Source organism: Ceratotherium simum, chromosome 11 (assembly GCF_057802395.1).
Source record: "Ceratotherium simum simum isolate JZ-2026a chromosome 11, ASM5780239v1, whole genome shotgun sequence".
Classification (NCBI taxonomy): Eukaryota; Metazoa; Chordata; class Mammalia; order Perissodactyla; family Rhinocerotidae; genus Ceratotherium; species Ceratotherium simum.
This window is the reverse complement of record NC_141910.1, coordinates 39,161,509-39,181,069: the sequence shown is the minus strand read 5'-3', so window position 1 is coordinate 39,181,069 and position 19,561 is coordinate 39,161,509. Positions and strand designations below refer to the sequence as shown.

The 19,561-nt window shown below is 38.1% G+C and overlaps 1 protein-coding gene across 5 annotated transcripts in view; it reads left to right on the top strand.

The window, feature by feature from the left end:
- The first annotated feature begins 721 nt into the window (after positions 1-721).
- Positions 722-19,561, top strand: part of PLEKHH2 (pleckstrin homology, MyTH4 and FERM domain containing H2) — a 105,002-nt gene continuing 86,162 nt past the window's right edge. For 2 of the 5 annotated variants that reach the window (XM_087436829.1, XM_087436830.1), the window contains exons 1-2: positions 727-808; positions 6,786-6,915. In XM_087436829.1, the coding sequence (XP_087292955.1) occupies positions 6,793-6,915 (123 nt within the window). In that variant the 5' untranslated portion in view covers positions 727-808; positions 6,786-6,792. Of the gene's footprint in view, positions 809-1,207; positions 1,793-6,785; positions 6,916-19,561 lie in introns of those variants that run through there. The other 3 variants (XM_087436833.1, XM_087436828.1, XM_087436832.1) reach the window with 3 other exon arrangements.

Below are 19,561 nucleotides of genomic sequence, written 5' to 3'. Positions count from 1 at the left end.
GGAGAGAGAAAGAGCCGTACGTAAGGCAGAAGGAGCTAAGTGCCCAGAGGAGTAGAAACCTAAATGCTCAGGGAGCAGAAACAAGAGAAGACGTTACTGCTGGTGGGGCGACAAGCATGGTTACGTGGAGATTATTTGAGCTGTGTCTTAGAGGATAGTTAGAACTTTTAACGGTGGACGTAGGAAATAGCAGGTAAACGTTCCAAATGGACTTCCCTGGGGTGGGGAAGTGCACAGCAACAGTCTCAGATGTGTGAAGGGCAGCTGTGAAAAATAAACCTGAAAAAGTAGGATGGAGGCCTCAAATACTGTACTAAGAATCTATTCTTGATAATAAGCAAAAGGAAGCCAATGAAGGTCTTTGGCGCGGTGTACATCAAAACTGCGTTTACGGACAGTTAAGCCGGCAAGAGGGTGAAGGGTGGATTGGCAAGAGGAGAGAATTCAGGCTGGGAGACCAAACAGGAGGGTGCCGAGTTGAGGCAGAGGGAATGGAAAGGAGGTGACTCCTACAAGAGGCTCTAAGCTCTAGGTGTGACGAAGGCCAGGAGTGGACCCTCCCGGACAGAACTCCCTCCGGAGTTAGGGGCTGGGAGGAGTCAAAGTCATAGCCACACCTCCAAGTGACGACAGGCTGTCGGATGCGGCCGATGATTGGCTACCCCTGCCGCCAGTCGGGGAGGAGGCGGTGTCCTGCCCCCGCCCGCTCCGGGCTCGGTGTGAGGCGGGAGCGGGCTGAGAGCCCGGGGAGCCCCGCGCCAGGCTCGGCCGGGATATTGGGCGCTGCCGCCGGGGTCTTACAGCAGAGGTAGGCAGATGGGAAAGGCCCGGAGCCGTGGGGCTACCCCAGCTCGTTCGCTGCCCGGGGATCCCCGCCCCCTCGAGAGCCGGTGGTCCCAAGGGGCTCGCCGGGCCGGGGATGGGGGCGGCTGGCGGAGCCGGAGGGCGGGGACCAGGGGGATGGAGCGGGCTGGAGTGGGATAGAGCAGGACTCGCCTCCGCGCCTTCGGCTGCAGCCCCGGGACTCGACGTCACCTCCTCAGTGCCCTAGGGACTGGGCTCTCGGCTGGGGGCGGTGGCCAGCGGCTCCTCGCCCCCTGGTCTCCCGTGACATTTTGTTTGAAAACGCGGGGCCCGGGTCTGTGGCGCGGCGCGCGCGGTCCTGGCGGGTGCACCCGGGAGTCCCGCGTCCCCGCGCCGGCTGGCCCATGCAATTAGGGATGCTGCGGCTCGGCCTCGGCTTCTGGAGAGCCCCACTGTGATGTCGGGGGCGAAACTTCTCAAAACTTGAAAGAACCATTTTCTACGCCTCGAGTTGCCAGAATGTCAAAGTGCCTTTAGGTGACCTACCGTGAAACTGCGCTGACCCTGAAGTTAATGGACCACTTTTAAAAAGACGGAACATTTGAGCCATAGATTTTGATGTGCGAAATGCCATGGAAAGAGAAGTTGAGCCATTTACGCTGTAAGAGCTCTAGTGCTGTGCTACCTGCAGGTCACTGCTTTCTTTGTGGAAATGCCAGTCGCAAGCCTCGACCACACAGCGGTGTGGGTCTCCAAGGAGCTTGGAGAGAGGAGCACGGCTGTTCTGGGCAGTGCCACCGAAGAAGGGCAGACTCTGCTCAAGTGGGGCTGGGGGGTGGTCGAGGTTCCTTAACAAGGCATGCCTCAGTCTGGTCAATAAAGACATCTTTTCTGCTTTAGAAAAAAAATTAGTTACCGGGCCAAGTTCAGCTCTCCCTTAAGAGGAGAGAATTAAAGAATATGAGTGGCTACGCTGAGCTTCATCAGGGTAAGCCTAAGTAGATGAATTCTTTCTTTTCTTTTTCTTTCCCTTTTGGGATTTGGAAGAGAAACAGGAAGTCAGATTCAGAGAAAAGAGCATTCACTCTACCATTGTAAACAGTTTATTTGTGTCAGTAAATGTTTCCAAAAGTCATTGGGGGTATTTGGAAAACCAAGACTTTTTCCTGTCCGCTGCAGTGAATTATTTTCAAATTCAAAATCTAGAAATGATATTTATTTAGCAAGTGATTATAGCTCCCAAAGCTGTACAGCTAGGTTCTGTAAAATCAGTGGTAATGGAAAAGGATGGTGGATATTGTTTAAAATTAGAATCTTTACTCAAGATGGTGCATTAACACAAAAGTTACTTTATACTAACTGGAATTACAGAATGAAATGAGGAAATCGGGTGTCTAGACCTCAGGTTGAACCATTAGCCAACCAGTCTGTAGTTCTGAATTTTTTTTATTATGACCCTATTAATAGGAAATGCAGACATTAAATGCCAATTTAATAATATTCTTAAGGTTTTGCTATTTCACTGTAAAATATATAATTATCATAACTAAAATGAATAGGTATGTTTAACTTAGAATTTATTTATTGTGTCATTTTCATAACGAAGTACTCTTGGTAAGATACATGTATGATACTTGTCATATTTGAGGTTAATAGTTACCTCTAAATTATTTGAATTAATGGTGGGATTCTTGGCAGGGATAACCACAAACAATGGATCATTAAACTGTAAATGTTGACCTAATATACATGTATTTAAACTTACTTTTTCTTTACTCACTTGTAAATATATGCTCTTTTTTAAATTGAGGAATAATTCACAAACCATATATTTTACACTTTTAAAGTGTACAGTTCAGTGTTTTTTAGTATATTCATGGGGTTGTGCAACCATCAGCACCATCTAGTTCTAGAATATTTTCATCGCTCCAAAAAGAAACGCCAAACCCGTTGGTAATCTATCACCGTTGCCCTCTGTTCACAGCCCTTGGCAACCACTAACCTACTTTCTGTCTCTTTGGATTTGCCTATTTCATATAAATGGGGTCATACAATATGTGGCCTTTTGTGTCTGGCTTCCTTCACTTGACACCCAGGGTAATGTTTTCAGGGTTCATCCAGTTGTAACATGTATTACTACTTGATTCCTTTTTATGTGGCTAAATAATATTCCATTATATGGATATACCACATTTTGTTTACCCATTCATCTGGTGATGGACACTTGGGTTGTTTCCACCTTGTGGCTATTTGAAGAATGCTGCTATGAACATTTGTGTACAAATTTTGGTGTGGATGTATGTGTTCAGTTCTCTTGGGCATATACTTAGCATTGGAGTTGCTGGGGCATATGGTAACTTTATGTTAAAACTTTTGAGGAACTGTTAAAGTGTTTTCCAAAGTAGCTGTACCATTTTTACATTCCCAACAGCAATGTATGAGAGTTCCTATTTTCCTTCATCCTCACCAATACTTGTTATTACGTATATGTCTTTTTTATTATAACCATCCTATTTGGTGTACAGTGGTATGCCATTGTGATTTTGATTTGCATTTTCCCTTGTAGCTAATGATATTGAGCATCTTCTTATGTGCTTATTGGCCATTTGTATCTCTTCTTTAGAGAACTGTCTATTTAGATCCTTTGCCTATTTTTTAATTTTTTTTTTATTGTTGAGTTGTAAGAGTCCTTTAGATATTCTCAATACAAGTCCTTTATTAGATATATGACTTGCAAATATTTTTTCCCATTCTGTCGATTATCTTTTCACTTTCTTGATGTCCTTTGAAGCACAAAAGTTTTTAATTTTCAGTAAGTCCAATTTATCTATTTTTTTCTTTGATTACTTATGCGTTAGGTGTCATAGCTAAGAAACTGTTGCCTATCCAAGGTCACAAAGACTTATGCATATGTTTTCTTCTAAAAATTTTAGAACTTAGCCTCTTACGTTTAGGTCTTTGATCCATTTTGAGTTAATCTTTGTATATGGTATTAGGTGGGGGTCCAGATTCATTCTTTTGCTTGTGGGTATCCAGTTTTCTAGCATCATTTGTTGAAAAGACTGTTCTTTCCCCATTGAATGGTCTTGGCACCCTTGTCAAAAATCAATTGACTGTAAATGTGAGGTTTTATTTTGTAGACTTAATTTTATTCCATTGATATATATGTCTATCTTTATGCCAGTAATACACAGTCTTGATTACTGTAGCTTTGTAGTAATTTTTGAACTGGGACATGTGAGTCCTACAACATTTTAAGATTGTTTTGGCTCTTCTGGGTCCCTTGAATTTCCATGTGAATTTTAAGATCAGCTTGTCAATTTCTGCAAAAAATGCAGTTGGAATTTTGATAGGAATTGCATTGAATGTGTATATCCATTTGCAAGTATTGCCATCTTCACAATATTAAGTCTTCCAATCCATGAACGTGGGCTGTCTTCCATTTATTTAGGTCTTCTTTAATTTCTTTCAAGGATGTTTTGTAGTTTTCAGAATACAAATCTTGTACTTCTTTTGTTAAATTTATTCCTAAGTATTTAATCCTTTTTGATGCTATTGTAAATTGAATATATTCTTTATTTCATTTTCAGATTTTTCCTTGCTAACATGTAGAAAAACAATTGATTTTTGTATATTGATCTGGTTTCCTGAAACCTTGCTGAACTCAAATAGTTCTAATATTCTTTTTGTGGATTCCTTAGACTTCTCTATGTACAAGTTCCTGACATCTGAAAGTAGAGATAATTTTACTTCTTCCTTTCCAATCTGGATGTTTTCTATTTTATTTTCTTGCCCTGGCTGGAACCTCCAGTACAGTGTTGAAGTGGCGAGAGTGGACATCTTTGTCTTGTTTCTGATCTTAGGCAGAGCAGTCATTTACCATTAAGTATGATGTTAGCTATGGGCTTTTTGTAGATGCTCTTTATCAGGTTAAGGAAGTTCCCTTTTATTGCTAGGTTTTGATTGTTTTTATCATGAAAGGGTATTGGATTTTGTCAAAAGTTTTTTCTGTGTCTATTGAAATGATCATGTAGACAAAAGTCTTTTACTCTGTTCATTTAGTATGTTACATTGATTGATTGTCATTTGTTGAAAAATATATACTCTATGTTATTTTTAAAACTAGAAATTTTACAGTAGAACATAAAGAACTTATTTTAAATGTAGAGCAAAAATTAACCAACATGAAATAGACTTTTCTTCTTGCTTAAAATAGAAGAGTGTCCCTACATTTCTGTACAATGATATGAATGGTTCAAGACTTAAGGACGCCTGTTTCAGGATTGCCTTTTTTAAAAAATATTTCATCCATACTTTTTCTTTCCTTGTCCACTCTAAGGCTAATGAGGAGAGAAATGAAGTAGCAGGGGAGTTGCGAAAAAGTTTGTGACTGACAAACTGTGTTATTTACTCCTTAATCATTGATAGTAAATGCTAATGTGAATCTTTGATAGTAAATGCTAATGTGGGTAATGAAAAAAGTCATTAACAAGGCTGATATCCTTAGAAAAAACTCAGAAAACAATGAGATGAGGCTTCTCTAAAAATGACGAGATGAACAATTTCCAGCTCTGCAATTATGTTTCCCTTAAATTATGGCTGGAATTTAGGAGCATCTGGATGGTTTGAGATGGTTGAGGTGCTTAATAAAACAATTTAATAAAGTTATAGACTTTGTAGAACAACTCTGCTTGTATTTATTTCTAAATTATTGGGTGATAATGTCAGTATTAATGTGAAAACTGATTTAGGCACAAAACAATATTTATGCTAGGAAAATAATCTTCTGTGGGTTTTAAAAACTGGTATAGGTTTAGGAAAGGGTTATATTACACCAAATATTGGGAAAATAAACTTGGTTTATATGTGAGGGAGATGTATTTTTGTAAAACAAAAGAACAGAATAGTACAGTTCAAATGCAGTGCTATCCTGGGGTTCTAAGAGTTGTGCTGTCACGTACATCCCACCACTAGGGCTTGGCTCCTGCCGGAGATCCATTCCTAATGCACATTTTGTCAGTTCATAGCAAGGGCAATTCAGAAATACATTATCAAGACATTTATTAAAATGACCTGATAAAACATTAGCAAACATTTAAAACTACTTTTATGAATCCCAGAGCTGGAAATAATTGTGCTTCCAAAATCAAGTAATAGTTTTTTTTGCTTTAGAATTTCAAACTCAGTTTCCCTGTCTCCTGGCTTCACCCTTACAAGGCTCCTCCGTGGGATTAATCTCCTCCAAAAGAAAAGCTAATATCATGGAAAACACTGATTCCAGATTTACTTAATGTAGCCGATTCCAAATTTCATATCTATATGTTTTCTTTTCTTGCACAAAATAAAAATTATGCAGACCTGTCCAGGGTCATAATACTTTGCCCAGTTAAATATGCCAAACGATTTTTGGCTTGAAAGGCAGCCTGGACCTGGACAAATTTAGGTTGATGGTAAGTAATGATTACAAACTAAGCCATAATTGTAGCACTGGCACGAAGCGTATTTAGGTTATTCAATCATGCTACCAATTGAATCAAACTGTAATAATTCTGTAAATTTACAAGTGTGGTAAAATTCTGGGCTGATAGATTTTAAAAATCTTATCTGTTGGGCAGAGCTAAAATAATAACAGTACTCTGTGTTTGTGTGGTGCTAATATACTGTCCAAGGTGCTGTTAAAAACAACAATATTTAATTTGTTCCTCACAACATACTCATGAGGAAGAATGATCCCCCTTTTTCTAGATTGGGTAAACTGAGACACAGAAAGTTTAAGATACATAGAAAGGCCTCCAACCCTGGTCTCCTGTCTTCCACTAAGTTCTTTCCATGAGCTATCACCAGTTCTGGAATTTATCTTAGAATTCAAAACTTGTAACTGGATATTGTTAGATGGTCACTAGAATGTGTACATTGGATAATTTAATGAATTATCCTGAAAGCTAATTGGTATTATGCCATTTGAATGCCTTCTTTTCTAGAATAAATATGGCAGAGCTTTCTGAGACAGAAGGACCAGTAGATTGGAAAGAACGATGCGTAGCCCTGGAGTCCCAGCTCATGAAATTCAGAGTTCAAGCAAGCAAGATAAGAGAGCTCTTAGCAGAGAAGGTAAGCTTTTCTCCCTAACCTATGTCATTAAACATCAGCTATTTGGGGCCTATTTCATTTATATTAAATAATCCCTGTATTTTAGGGGGTAAACATATTTTAAAAAGTGAATATAATTTAACTTTTTGTCAGGGCTTTGAGGCTATATTTGGCATATTCTTTTGCTGGTTTTACAGTAGATTGGACATTAAGACAAAAATCATTTCTTTGCAAACACTAGTGGAATATATAAGAATTCTGTGTATTTGATGAATGTGGAGTTCATTCATTCCAGAGAGAAAAGCTATAATTTATTTGATTTTACTAGAGGAGTGTGACAGCATTTTGATCTACTAAATGTTTAGGAAAATCATGTTTAAAGTGATTGTAGAAGAACGTTCCCTATGGATTGTAAAACGTGTTTGTATTGCATTTGAAAGTATGCACCTGTTTAGGAATTTGTGTTGAGTAGCTAATCACTAAACTATCGTCTGGACTAGAATTGAGTTTAATATAATTATATGCTTCTCTTAATAGTTCTAATCATGTAATTAAAATTTCATTTATGTCATGGAAATTTTTTTTGCGTATATGTGTGAAAGCTGATAGATTAATTCATTCATTTGTTCCTAAATTTAACAAATATTCATTGAGGGCTGATTTTGTGCCAGACACTGTTCTTAATGCTACAGTTACATCTGTGAACAAGACAACCCATGTTTCTATTTCCAGGGAACTTGGATTCTAGACCTGCACTGTCCAATATGGCAGCCACTAGCCACAAGTGGCCACTTGAAAATGAGGCCAGTTCAAATTGAGATGTGTTGCAAATGTAAACTACACCCCGGATTTCAAAGATTTAATATGAAAAAAGAATGTAAAATATCTCAGCAATAATTTTTACATCGATTACATGTTGAAATGATAATACTTTGGATATTGGATTAAACAGAAAATATTAAATTTTACCTATTTCTTTTTACTTTTTTAATATGGGTACTAGAAAATTTAAAATTACACGTGACTCACGTTATATTTCTATTGGACAGTGCTGTCTAGATAGATGGATAAATGATATCATTGACCATTCAAAACCCATCAGAAGAACTTATAGGTGATTATCCAGTCTGCATAATCCTTTTGGGATGGAGACTGGTACATGTATCACATCTCCAAAAAAATCTTAAATCTTCCTTCCATTGCTAGCCAAGAATCTCTTAGCACAGAAGTATTCTAATAAAATCCAGTAAAACATCATTCAGTTTAAACTTTCTTATATATCGTCTTAAATTTTTGTGCTTTAACATGTTTCAGGTGGAAAGAATAAAGTTATCCTATTCACTTTGGGTCACAAGGTAACCCAGTAATAGGCTTTGTGGAATAAATCCCCAAGATCAAATTGCTTTATTTATCACTATTAGAATAAAAATTACATCCTGAAAAAAAAATCCCAGTTTGAATATTTCCAAGTTGGGAAGCATATCCTAACTCAAAGTTAGTCACTCATGCTTTGTCTTTTTCTCTTCTCTCTATAAAAATCTTTTCCCAGCTTGTACTGTTATTTATCTAATATTTTCCACAGTCCCAACCACCACATACAATGATTTTGTCAAGATCACCAATTATATCCTTGTTGCTAAACCTCATGGACGTTTCCCAGGTGTTGCCTTAGCCATTCAGCAGTTGGCACATTGTTGACCACAGCCTCCTTCTCAAACTTTTCTTGGTTTCCTTGACTTCTGTACTCTTCTGGTTTCTTTTTGGATTAAACGGAAGTTATGCTTTTTTGGGTTCCAATTAATTGACCTTTAAATTCTAATTTTTTTTTTGGCAACATTTGTTTTGTTCTTTAAAGGCATGTTGCAACAAATTTATGACTGCCCATTTAAAAAAAATTTTCAGTGTTATTTTCTCTATAAGTAAAATTTTAAATAGATTTTTGATTATTAATTTATTAGATTTTCTTTTTTCTTTGTCAGTGAATAAATATTGAGAGAAATATTATTTCAAAATTACTATTTTAGTTATTTCTTTTTCTTCTTTGTTTTTTCATTTTTTGGTCTTCTGTATTTTGTATCTGTGGACTTAAATCCTTTGACAGATCTAAGAGATGGAATTATTCAAATGTGTTTTATACAGTGGAAAGTGGATAAGTATGCCAAGTTACTCATGGTTTTCCAGTAGATATATTCAACACCAAAATGGGAATAATGCTTTTCACAATATTTTCTGTTATATTCCATTATGAAATGTTTTTCTCTGGATTAAAAATTATATTTGGTACCCACATGTGTTTTAATAAAAATACCAAATATTTATTGATTTATTTTGTGCTAAGCACCTCACATATATGATTTATTTAATTCTTATAACAACCTGTGAAATAATAAATTCTATTGTTCCCATTTTTACAGATTAGGAAATTGATGCTTACTGTGTGCCAGGCAGTATTCTAAGTGCTTTATATATATTAACTTTTTAATCTTTATAACAACCCTATGAGGTAGGTACTAATATTATCCTTATTTACACAGGAGGAAACTTAGGCACATAAAAGTTATTTAACTTGCCTGAGTTCGTGCTGAAAAGTAAGTGATGGAGCCAAGATTTGAAACAAGGCGTTCTGCTTTTAGAGCCTGATGCTTAGTCATCACCCTATATGGTCTCTCTAGTGTAGTTTTGTTACCACATTCCTTCCTTTCTCTGATATACTTACCCACCCATCTATTTTGTCTTCTCCTTTTCAGCCATGCAACATATAAATCCATCTCTGCTTGGGGGCAGGTTGTGTGTTAGGATGTGTGTATGTATGTAGTAATAACAATTATATAATATTACATATTTTTCAAAGCAAACCTTATTGCATTGCTTCTGCGTGCCAACTTGAGTCAAATATTTCATTCCAGAGGCCAGTTTGGTCCCATCCATAACCTTTGTTTTTGTGTTAGAACACGTTTGCCCCAAGGCTTCTCCCTAATAGTTCTCCATAGCATCCCCTGAAGTGGGTGCAGGCCTAAGGCTGAAGATTCTTGAGAGAATTCTGATGTGATTTTTCAGCTCTTTGCCAGGAATTCTGTCCAACTTTTTTTTCCCGCAGCAGTTCTTAGTTCTTAGCTCTATTTTATTGGCGTTGACTATAGGCAGCTAACACTAGGTGCCAACTATGGTTCCTAAGCTTTTACTACAACCATTAGTTAGTGTAAACCCCACAGGAACCCTATGAGGTAACTATTATTATTCCCAATCTAAATATTTTGACATTAAGACTGAGAATATTTGAGTAATAGGCCCAATATCACACTGCTAACAAATAGCAGAGCTGGCATTAAACCGTAGATCTTGCACACTTTTTTGTGATGCAGCCAGGAGAGTGCCTGCCACATAGAAGTAACTCATTATTGTTTTCCTGTATCTTTCTGAATGGACACACTGGTTAAGTGTACAAGGAGATGACTTAAACAAATGTAATTACAGATTGGTGGGAGATATCTTTCAGAGCTTTTTTTTTAGGATAAAATGTGTGAGATGATCTCAGAGTGTTTTTGTAATTAAAGATAGGTTTCAATTATATCTTGCATATTTTTGGAGATGGAGTAGGAGAATACATGGGATTTTTTTTTAAAACTATTTTGCACCTATTTTTTTTTTTTCCCATCACAATTTCGAAGTAACTTAGAATATTGAAGCTTGTGAAGAAAAAGGCCTTATTGAAGTCTTGGGCAAATAGTGCTGTAAGTGGGAGTGGTCTTTAGAGGAATTTAAGGAATGGTGTTGGAAATATCTCTAGTATGCCAAATATAAACTCTTCAGGGAAGCTGAGATTTAAGTAGTTTTTCTACTTTACAGTATAACTAGTTAGTTTTTTGAGTCAGAGTGGGAAAAGGGAAGGTTTCTTTTTAAATTGAAGTGAATATTATTTCCTCTGAGTTAGATTTTCAGTGAAAAAGAAAGGGCGAAAAATACGAAGAAGGCGGCATGGCCCACATAACCTAATGCTGCCTTTACCTGATACAGCGCTGCTGTCTGGGATTTCCTGCCACTCAGCCTTCCTTTTGTGAATACAATTCCCCTGAGGTGGTCTAGGATTCTCTCATAGGAATGCGGAGTCCCTGGACAGCATAGTATTTGCCGTCATCTAACAGTCCAGTACAACATCACAATTACCCTATTTAAATTACTCCTCAGTCCTCCACTGCCTCACCTAATATTTCACAGTGCCTAACAGAAATTATACATATAATGACAATGAGACTTTGCGGGCTAATTTAAATGTCATTTTTTGGGCTACTGACTACGGATATTACTTATTATAATAAAATAAATAAATGGTGATAGAGTCTTTCATGGGTTCTATGGGGAAAAATCAGGAAGAGAAATACTTGGTGGGGAACTGCTGCCCACATCAGAGAGTGTGAAGGTGCTAAAGTCTTCTGCCTCAAGTAGCCAATCTATTAAACAAGTGTATTTGTATACAATGCATGGAACAACCAGGGGACTGCTGAGTATTATGTGTGGTGGTTATGACTCAAGATCAGTGGCAGGTTTCCCTCTGCCGCTGGCTGCTGTGTTCACTCTGGCTACAGAGGGCACTTCTATTGTAGTAAATCAAAGCACAAGGCTTAGAATTTGCTACTTCATTTTGTTGTTGTATAAGTGACCTGTTCATAAAGTACTTATTTTTGTCCAAAGCCTGCTCTGGGGCAACACATCATTTCAAGTTTCTTTTAGTGACTTAGTAGTATGGATTAGTTGTGGAATTGACCCAAGCTTTACATTATAGTCTACATTGTAAAAGTGAAAACTTACTTGAATATTTCCTGCATTGGTGTGGGTTTTTTTTTTTTTTTTAGTATTTTGCAAAGTTCTTTTCCAGCTTGAATGATTATAAAAACAATCACTCAAAATTAAAGTATTGCCATTCATACTACCCTTATGTTTAAACTGATTTTAAAGTGTTCTAAACTTTTTTGGATATACTTAATGTATATTTACATTTATGCAATGTGAAGCGTTCATTGTTTCCGATCTGTAATATAGATTGTGAAAATATAGTCATTTTATTTTATCAAAGTTCATCCTTGCTTTTAAATAATTTTTTGGAAAGAGTTGAAACCTTCATCCATTCGTTCATTTGTTCTTTCACTCATTTGTTCAACAAACATTTGTTGAGTTTCTGTTATGTGGTATTCATTACCCCTGCCTCAACCATTGTTATGAAAGTAAATAATACACCCAAAATCTGGGGAGAGACTACTTAGCTTATTTCTTATCCAGTGGTACAATTCTGTTAGAATCTCAAATTCCAAATTTAGCCTCCCTTGCTTATACCTCTGTCCCTGTGTTTCCTTCTGTAATAGGTTCCTTGAGAACATGCAACTTAAAATTGTTCCTATTATGAATGTTAATAATGATTTTAAGTACCGATAAAAGATTCCTTAGGCTTAACGAATAGCATCCAAGGACAAAAATAAAGACAAATGCTTTCATGTATTTGGGACTGATTTTCATATGGTTCTGTTTAACTGTACACTGTATGTTGAGTTTATAAATACCAAAACAGCTGTGGTTCAACTGAAAGAGCACTAGGGAATCAGAACATGAAGACTCAAATCTCAGCCATGTCGCTGGCTGGGAGCATGAGCTTATACAAGGCATACTCATTCTGAACATCAACTTCTTAATCTTTATAATGGGAATAACAATTTCTGTCTTATGAAGTGGCTGTGAAATAATATATTTAAAAGTTTCTAGTTGCTAAACACTGATTAGAATTTTTTAAAGTTCTCTTCTATTCCCTGAATTATTTTTCTTTCCTCTGGGATTATTTTCCATTTTTATGTTCGTTATTTTTTTTAAGGTTGCAAGCTTTTCTCAAATGTCTGATGATCTTTGGTGGTCTGTTTGTATTTAAGAATGGGACATCTGAAAAGTTGACCAACAATTGTGTATAAATAGTCAGTGCTGGTCAACTGTCAATCTTTGCTTTAGAGTGAGTGGGTGGGAGACTGCCTATTCTACCATGAGCCCATAAATGCCACCATTGTTGGACTAGTGCCCTTCAAACAATTCATTCAATTTTTTAAGAGAATAATGTTTCAATTTTTTAACAGGAAGTAAATGCTTAGCTGCTGGACGTGTGGCACGTGGGGATAAATGAGAAAGTTTCAGGGAGTTAGTTGACTCTAAGGGCCACATATTTTCTATTAATAACCCACTATTTTTGGTCCCACCCCTCACACCCCTCTCTAGGTCTTTACAGGGTTCTGCAGAGCATTTAGCTCTCAGGAGGAGAAACTCAGGACCCTCCAATCCTTATTCTAGGCTGTGGTTTTAATCACTCTGCTTCACCAAAAACGGGATTAAGTGAATACATGTATGTGTGTGTGTGTGTATATATATATATATATATATATATATATGTGTATATATATATATATATATTTTTTTTTTGTGAGGAAGATCAACCCTGAACTAACATCCATGCCAATCCTCCTCATTTTGCTGAGGAAGACCGGCCCTGAGCTAACATCTATTGCCAATCTTCCTCCTTTTTCTCCCCAAAGTCCCAGTAGATAGTTGTATGTCATAGTTGCACATCCTTCTAGTTGCTGTATGTGGGACACTCCCTCAGCATGGCTGGACAAGCGGTGTGTCTGTGTGCGCCTGGGATCCGAACCCAGATCTGCCGGTAGCGGAGCGTGCGTACTTAACCGCTAAGCCACCAGGCCGGCCCCCAAATATATGTATATTTAATGGTAAGCTTGTCACCCCACTCCTAGCCTTCTCCCATGTGGCTCCTAAAATGCTTGCAGCCAAACATTTCTCCTACAAGAGAGATTGAAAGTCTCTGAGGAATCTTAGCCCAGGGGGAAAGAGGTAATAATGCTGACATCAGGGGCTGCCCAACAGAAAATCTAGCCAGATCACCTAATGTTAGAGTGCATGGTCAACAAGCCCCGTACACGTGCTAAAGCTTCTAGTCCGCTTTTCAGTCCCTTACCCTTAAACATAAGTAGGCATCTCATGAATGTCCAGACATCTGAAGAAAGCCTCTAACATGAGAGATGAGAACAAATGATCAGAAAAAAACAGTATTGCCTATGCAGGGAAAGGGAAACAAAACAAAGCAGAACCCTATCATTTAATATTCCCAGAGAGAAAAGATATTGCATCCAGGAAACAAGGAATAGTCAGAGAATAAAAAAGAACTCTTGAAAAATTAAAAACATAGTATAAGAAATAGCAAATTTAATAGAAAGGTTGGACTATAAACTTAAGGTAAGTTCCTGGGAAGGAGAAAAAAATGTTAAAGAGACGGAAAACAGGACAGAAAAGATGCGAAATTTAGAGGACCAGTCTGATATGTCTAAGATCTGAATGATAGAACGTCTGGAGGGGAGAAAAATCCATGAAACAATGTATGCAAGTTTTCCAGAATTGAAGGACACAAGATTTCAGATTGAAAGGGTCTACTAAGTACCTAGCACAACAGATAAAAATAGTTTCACCAAAAGCACATCATCGTGAAAGTTTAGGGTATATAGACTAAAGAAAAGATTCTGCAAGCTTTCGGAGAGAAAAAACAGGTCACATACAAAGGATCAGGGATTAGAATGGATTTTTAAGACATGCAAGGTCCCATGTAAACTTTCTGAGGAATCTCCAGAAGGATGTTCTTGATTAAAAGGAGGAAATAACCAAGAAAGTGGAAGGCATAGGATATAGGAGACAGGAGATGCAACGTGGGAAAAAGTTGAAGGGCCTCCCCAAGAAGACAGCTGTGCCCAGAGAGGAGAGCCAGTCCAGATGGGTATAGGTCAGAGGCTCTGGGAACTTGAAGAAGATGAACTTGAAGAAGATGTTCATTCAGCTGTGAATGAACATCTTGAGAGATGATTTAGACAGTGGTGGGAATTTGGAGATGAATTATTGATAAGTTCATAGAAAGCTAAGTAAATACAAGAATAAGACATTTAACTCTAGGGAAAAAAGTTATGTAGCAAAGGAAGATGTAACCATGGTTTACTACATGGTTCATCTCTGAATAGCATACATAGTCACAATAATGCTAATCCAGAATAGTCATTTAACCAAAGGTAAAATATAAACATATTGGAAGAATGGGAGTATATCTGTGTTGATGGCGAGATCGAAGAGCTAAATCCCCATTCTCCATAAAGGAAGGAAGTGAGAAATCATTAAACTAAAAAAGTCAACAGAAATAGAAGCATGTTATTTAGAACATGAAAATAAATATTAAGAGAATTGTCTAAAAGTGTAAATTATTGGGGCCGGCCCCGTGGCGCAACAGGTTGGGCGCACGCGCTCCACTGCGGATGCCTGGGGTTTGCCGGTTCGGATCCTGGGCGCGCACCGACACACCACTTGTCAGGCCTTGCTGTGGCGGCGTCCCATATAAAGTAGAGGAGGACGGTTACGGATGTTGGCCCAGGGCCAGTCTTCTTCAGCAAAAAAGAGGAGGATTGGCATTGGATGTTAGCTCAGGGCTGGTATTCCTCACACACACAAATAGAAGAGTGTAAATCATTTTTATTAATAAATCTTATGGAACTAGTTGATACTTTGTGTATTTATGGCTTTGATAAACATAAAAACAAACAAAAATTAAATTTTGAAGTAGGGGCCGGCCCCGTGGCATAGCAGTTAAGTGCATGCGCTCCGCTGCTGGCGGCCAGGGTTCGGATCCGGGGCACGCACTGATGCACCGCTTGTCAGGCCATGCTGTGTTGGTGTCCCACATAAAGTGGAGGAAGATGGGCATGGATGTTAGCTCAGGGCCAGTCTTCCTCAGCAAAAAAGAGGGGGATTGGCATGGATGTTAGCTCAGGGCTGATCTTCCTCACACACAAAAAAATTTTTTTTGAAGTAAATGGACTTGTTCATTCTTTTGAGAGGAAATCTTAGGTGCATTCAGGATCAAGATTGTTATATCTTCCTGATAAATTGCCCCATTTATAATTATCGACATTCTTTATTGCTAATAAAATTTTTGGTGTTGAAGTCTCTTTTGTCTGATTTTGATATTGCTTTTTGTTAATATTTGCTTGGTAGATTTTTCTATCCCTTTACTTTCAATCTCTTAATGACATTTTTCAAGTATGCTCTTTTAAATAGTATATAGCTAGATTTATTTCTTTATCCAACTAGTCAGATAATGTCTTTAAATATATCTGAGGAGCCGGCCTCGTGGCGTAGCCGTTAAGTGCGTGCGCTCTGCTGCTGGCCGCCCAGGTTCGGATCTGGGGCACACACTGACGCACCGCTTGTCAGGCCATGCTGTGGCCATGTCCCACATAAAGTGGAGGAAGATGGGCACGGATGTGTTAGCTCAGGGCCAGTCTTCCTCAGCAAAAAGAGGAGGATTGGCATGGATGTTAGCTCAGGGCTGATCTTCCTCATGCACACACACAAATATATATATATACATATATCTGAAATCATAATAAATGTATTCTGTTTCTATGTATCAGATTGGTGAAGTTTTCTTTATCTCCCCCCTTCCACGCTTCTTTCCCCTTCTGTTGCTTTGGTGCCTATAGACTGAATTTCTCTTCTTTTAAGTGGTTATCCTTAACTCTTTTTTAAAAGAAAGACCAACATGGATACTTTATATTGTAATAATAGAACTTGAAACTGAATGTGGCAAGGAAACATTAAAGAGTTGGCAATTATTAAAAAAAAAATCTCTATATAGGGTAGCATTGTGGTGTGGGGGGTTTGGTGAGGGAAAGGATGGAAACCAATAGCAATGGAGAACTGAGCACCAAAAACAAGAACTGCTGTACTGTTAGGATCGCCAACACTGATTTGTCTTTAGAAAACACTCTTTAGAAACTGGACATTTTCCAGAACAAAAAACAGCACCTTCAATTTAAACTTTCAGTCAAGCTCTTGAAATTTAGGTAATTATTCAGATTTGTTGGATACTAGATGATGCTAAGTGTTGTATAAATCCATTGGAAGCCATAGAATGGAAAATGTCAGGCAACCAGAAAGACATCAATTGTCCCATCTTGTCCCAGAGAGAGAACTAGTGATTTTTCCAACATTACCATAAAATTACCTACTCTGAAAGCCTGAGGTGGGGATGGGTTGGGATAGAGTTTGATGGAATCATTCTGGGTAGGATGATTAATACAACTGAAGGAGATCTTTCACCTTGGAGAATAATTCAGGCCTCAACAACTCCTTGGTCTGCGTTGGCTTTGCAACAGCAGCAGACTTTTAATTCATAATATACGTGTGTTTTCATAAAAAGGAAAATATAGATACATTTTAAACATAAATATATTTTAAAGGCTAGACCCAGAATGGCACTGTGTCACTTCCATTGCATCCTGTGGGTCAAGGCAAGTCATAAAGCCATCCCAGAGTCAAGAGGAGGGGCAGTGGACCTCACCTCTCAATGCGAGAAGTAGCATGTGCGTACAGGGAAGGAAGGATTTGATGGTGGCCATCTTTGGTGGCTATCTAACTCTAACTAGTTACTTTAATTCACTCAGACGTGTGCGTTCCAGTTTATGCCCTTGCTTCCCCACCCTGCAGCTGATCTCACAAAGTCACTAATGACTCCTAATGAGCATATATTATTTACTTATACTACATATCTTTTACATGTATTTTTCAATATGCCATTTACTTCTTTTTATATATATTTAAAACTTTTTATTAGAAGTTTTCAAACATTCAAAAGTAAGCGGAATATTATAGTGGACCCCCATGTACACATCACCCAGCTTTAATGGTTATTAACTTGGGACCAATCCTGTTTCAACTATATCCTGACCCACTTCTCCCCTCCTTTTATATTGAAGCAAATCCCAAATATATTATTTCATCCATCTATGTACATTTTTTTTGTGTGTGTGAGGAAGATCAGCCCTGAGCTAATATCTGATACCAATCCTCTTCTTTTTGCTGAGGAGGATTGGCCCTGAGCTAACACCCGTGCCCATCTTCCTCTACTGTATATGGGATACTGCCACAGCATGGCTCGACAAGCAGTGCCTCGGTGCGCGCCTGGGATCCGAACCAGTGACCCCGGGCCGCTGCAGCGGAGCGCGTGCACTTAACTGCTTGCACCACCAGGCCAGCCCCATCTATGTACATTTTTAATGACTGTATGGTATCTACATATTTATATATTTATACAATCCTCTGTTTTTGAAAATTTGTAGCTTTTATTTTTATCATTCAAATTATACAACTGCTACCACATATTTTTAATTAATGAAATACCAACAGCATTTTCACATCACTGTTACTTATTTTCTTATTTTTATCCTCACAACTTCCTGTAAAGTAAGTAGAGCAGGTTGTATTATCCCTATTTCATACACAAGAATTTTAGGGGCCAACCTGGTGGCATAGTGGCTAAGTTCACATGCTCCACTTTGGCGGCCTGGGGTTTGTGGGTTCAGATCCTGGGCGTGGACCTACACACTGCTCATCAGGCCATGCTGTGCCTTGTCCCACATACAAAATGGAGGAAGATTGGTGCAGATGTTAGCTCATGGACAGTCTTCCTCAAGCAAAAAGAGGAAGATTGGTGGTGGATGTTAGCTCAGGGCCAATCTTCCTCACCAAAAAAAAAAAAAAAAAGAAAAGAAAAGAAATTTTAGAGTCCAATGACAAACTGTTGGTAAATAGTAGAGTAGGAACCAGAACCCAGATCTATTGAATCAAGTTTGTTTATTTTAAACTAAACCTTGGCTAACTTAAACAAAGTTATTCATAAAAGTAACGTGCATGTGATAGAAATATGCTGCTTTAAAAATTTCTAAGTATTCATTGCACATCCATTAAATATTAGATACTATGTTGGACACTTTCCTCTTTAATCTTCACATAAATACTCTGAGATAAGGATTATCTCATTTTACAGATAAGGAGTGGAAACTCAGAAAAGTTAAATGACCCATCATTACACAGCTAGTAAGTAGTGGAATCTGGATTCTCATTTAGGTCTTCTTGCCTCCAAGTTCAGTACTCTTTCCACTGTTCCCTATGTTAGTATTTCAAGGACTACCTCTGTTTTTTTTTTTTTTCTGAGGAAGAATCGCCCTGAGCTAACATCTGTTGCCAGTCTTCCTCTTTTTTTACTTGAGGAAGATTAGCCCTGAGTTTACATCCGTGCCAGTCTTCCTCTATTTTGTACGTGGGTCACTGCCACAGCATGGCCTACAAGTGGTGTAGGTCCGCACCTGGGATCTGAATCTGCGAACCCAGGCTGCTGAAGCAGAGTGCGCCAAACTTAACCACTATGCCACGGAGCCAGCCCCAGAAAGACTATCTCTTTTTTATTAAAAAACCAAAAATGACTTTTTGAACATGTACTTTTAATTAACTTGTTGTATTCAAAGGCATATACATATAATTTTCACATCCAGCAAAGATAGCCTCTTCATTTATAACCTTGTATCCCAAGTCCTATGAAATGCTGTGGGTGTGTACGTGTGTGTGTGTAATGCTTTTTATTTATAATGGAAATAATCATTTTTTGTAAGGTTATTACTTGCTACTAAGCTTTTAGAATTTTACTGAGTGACTGGTATGTGCAAGGTATGGTGCTATGGAGGATATAAAGGGTACTCACTCATGAAGTCTGTCTTCAAGCAACTTGCAATGTAGTTGGGAAAATAGTACA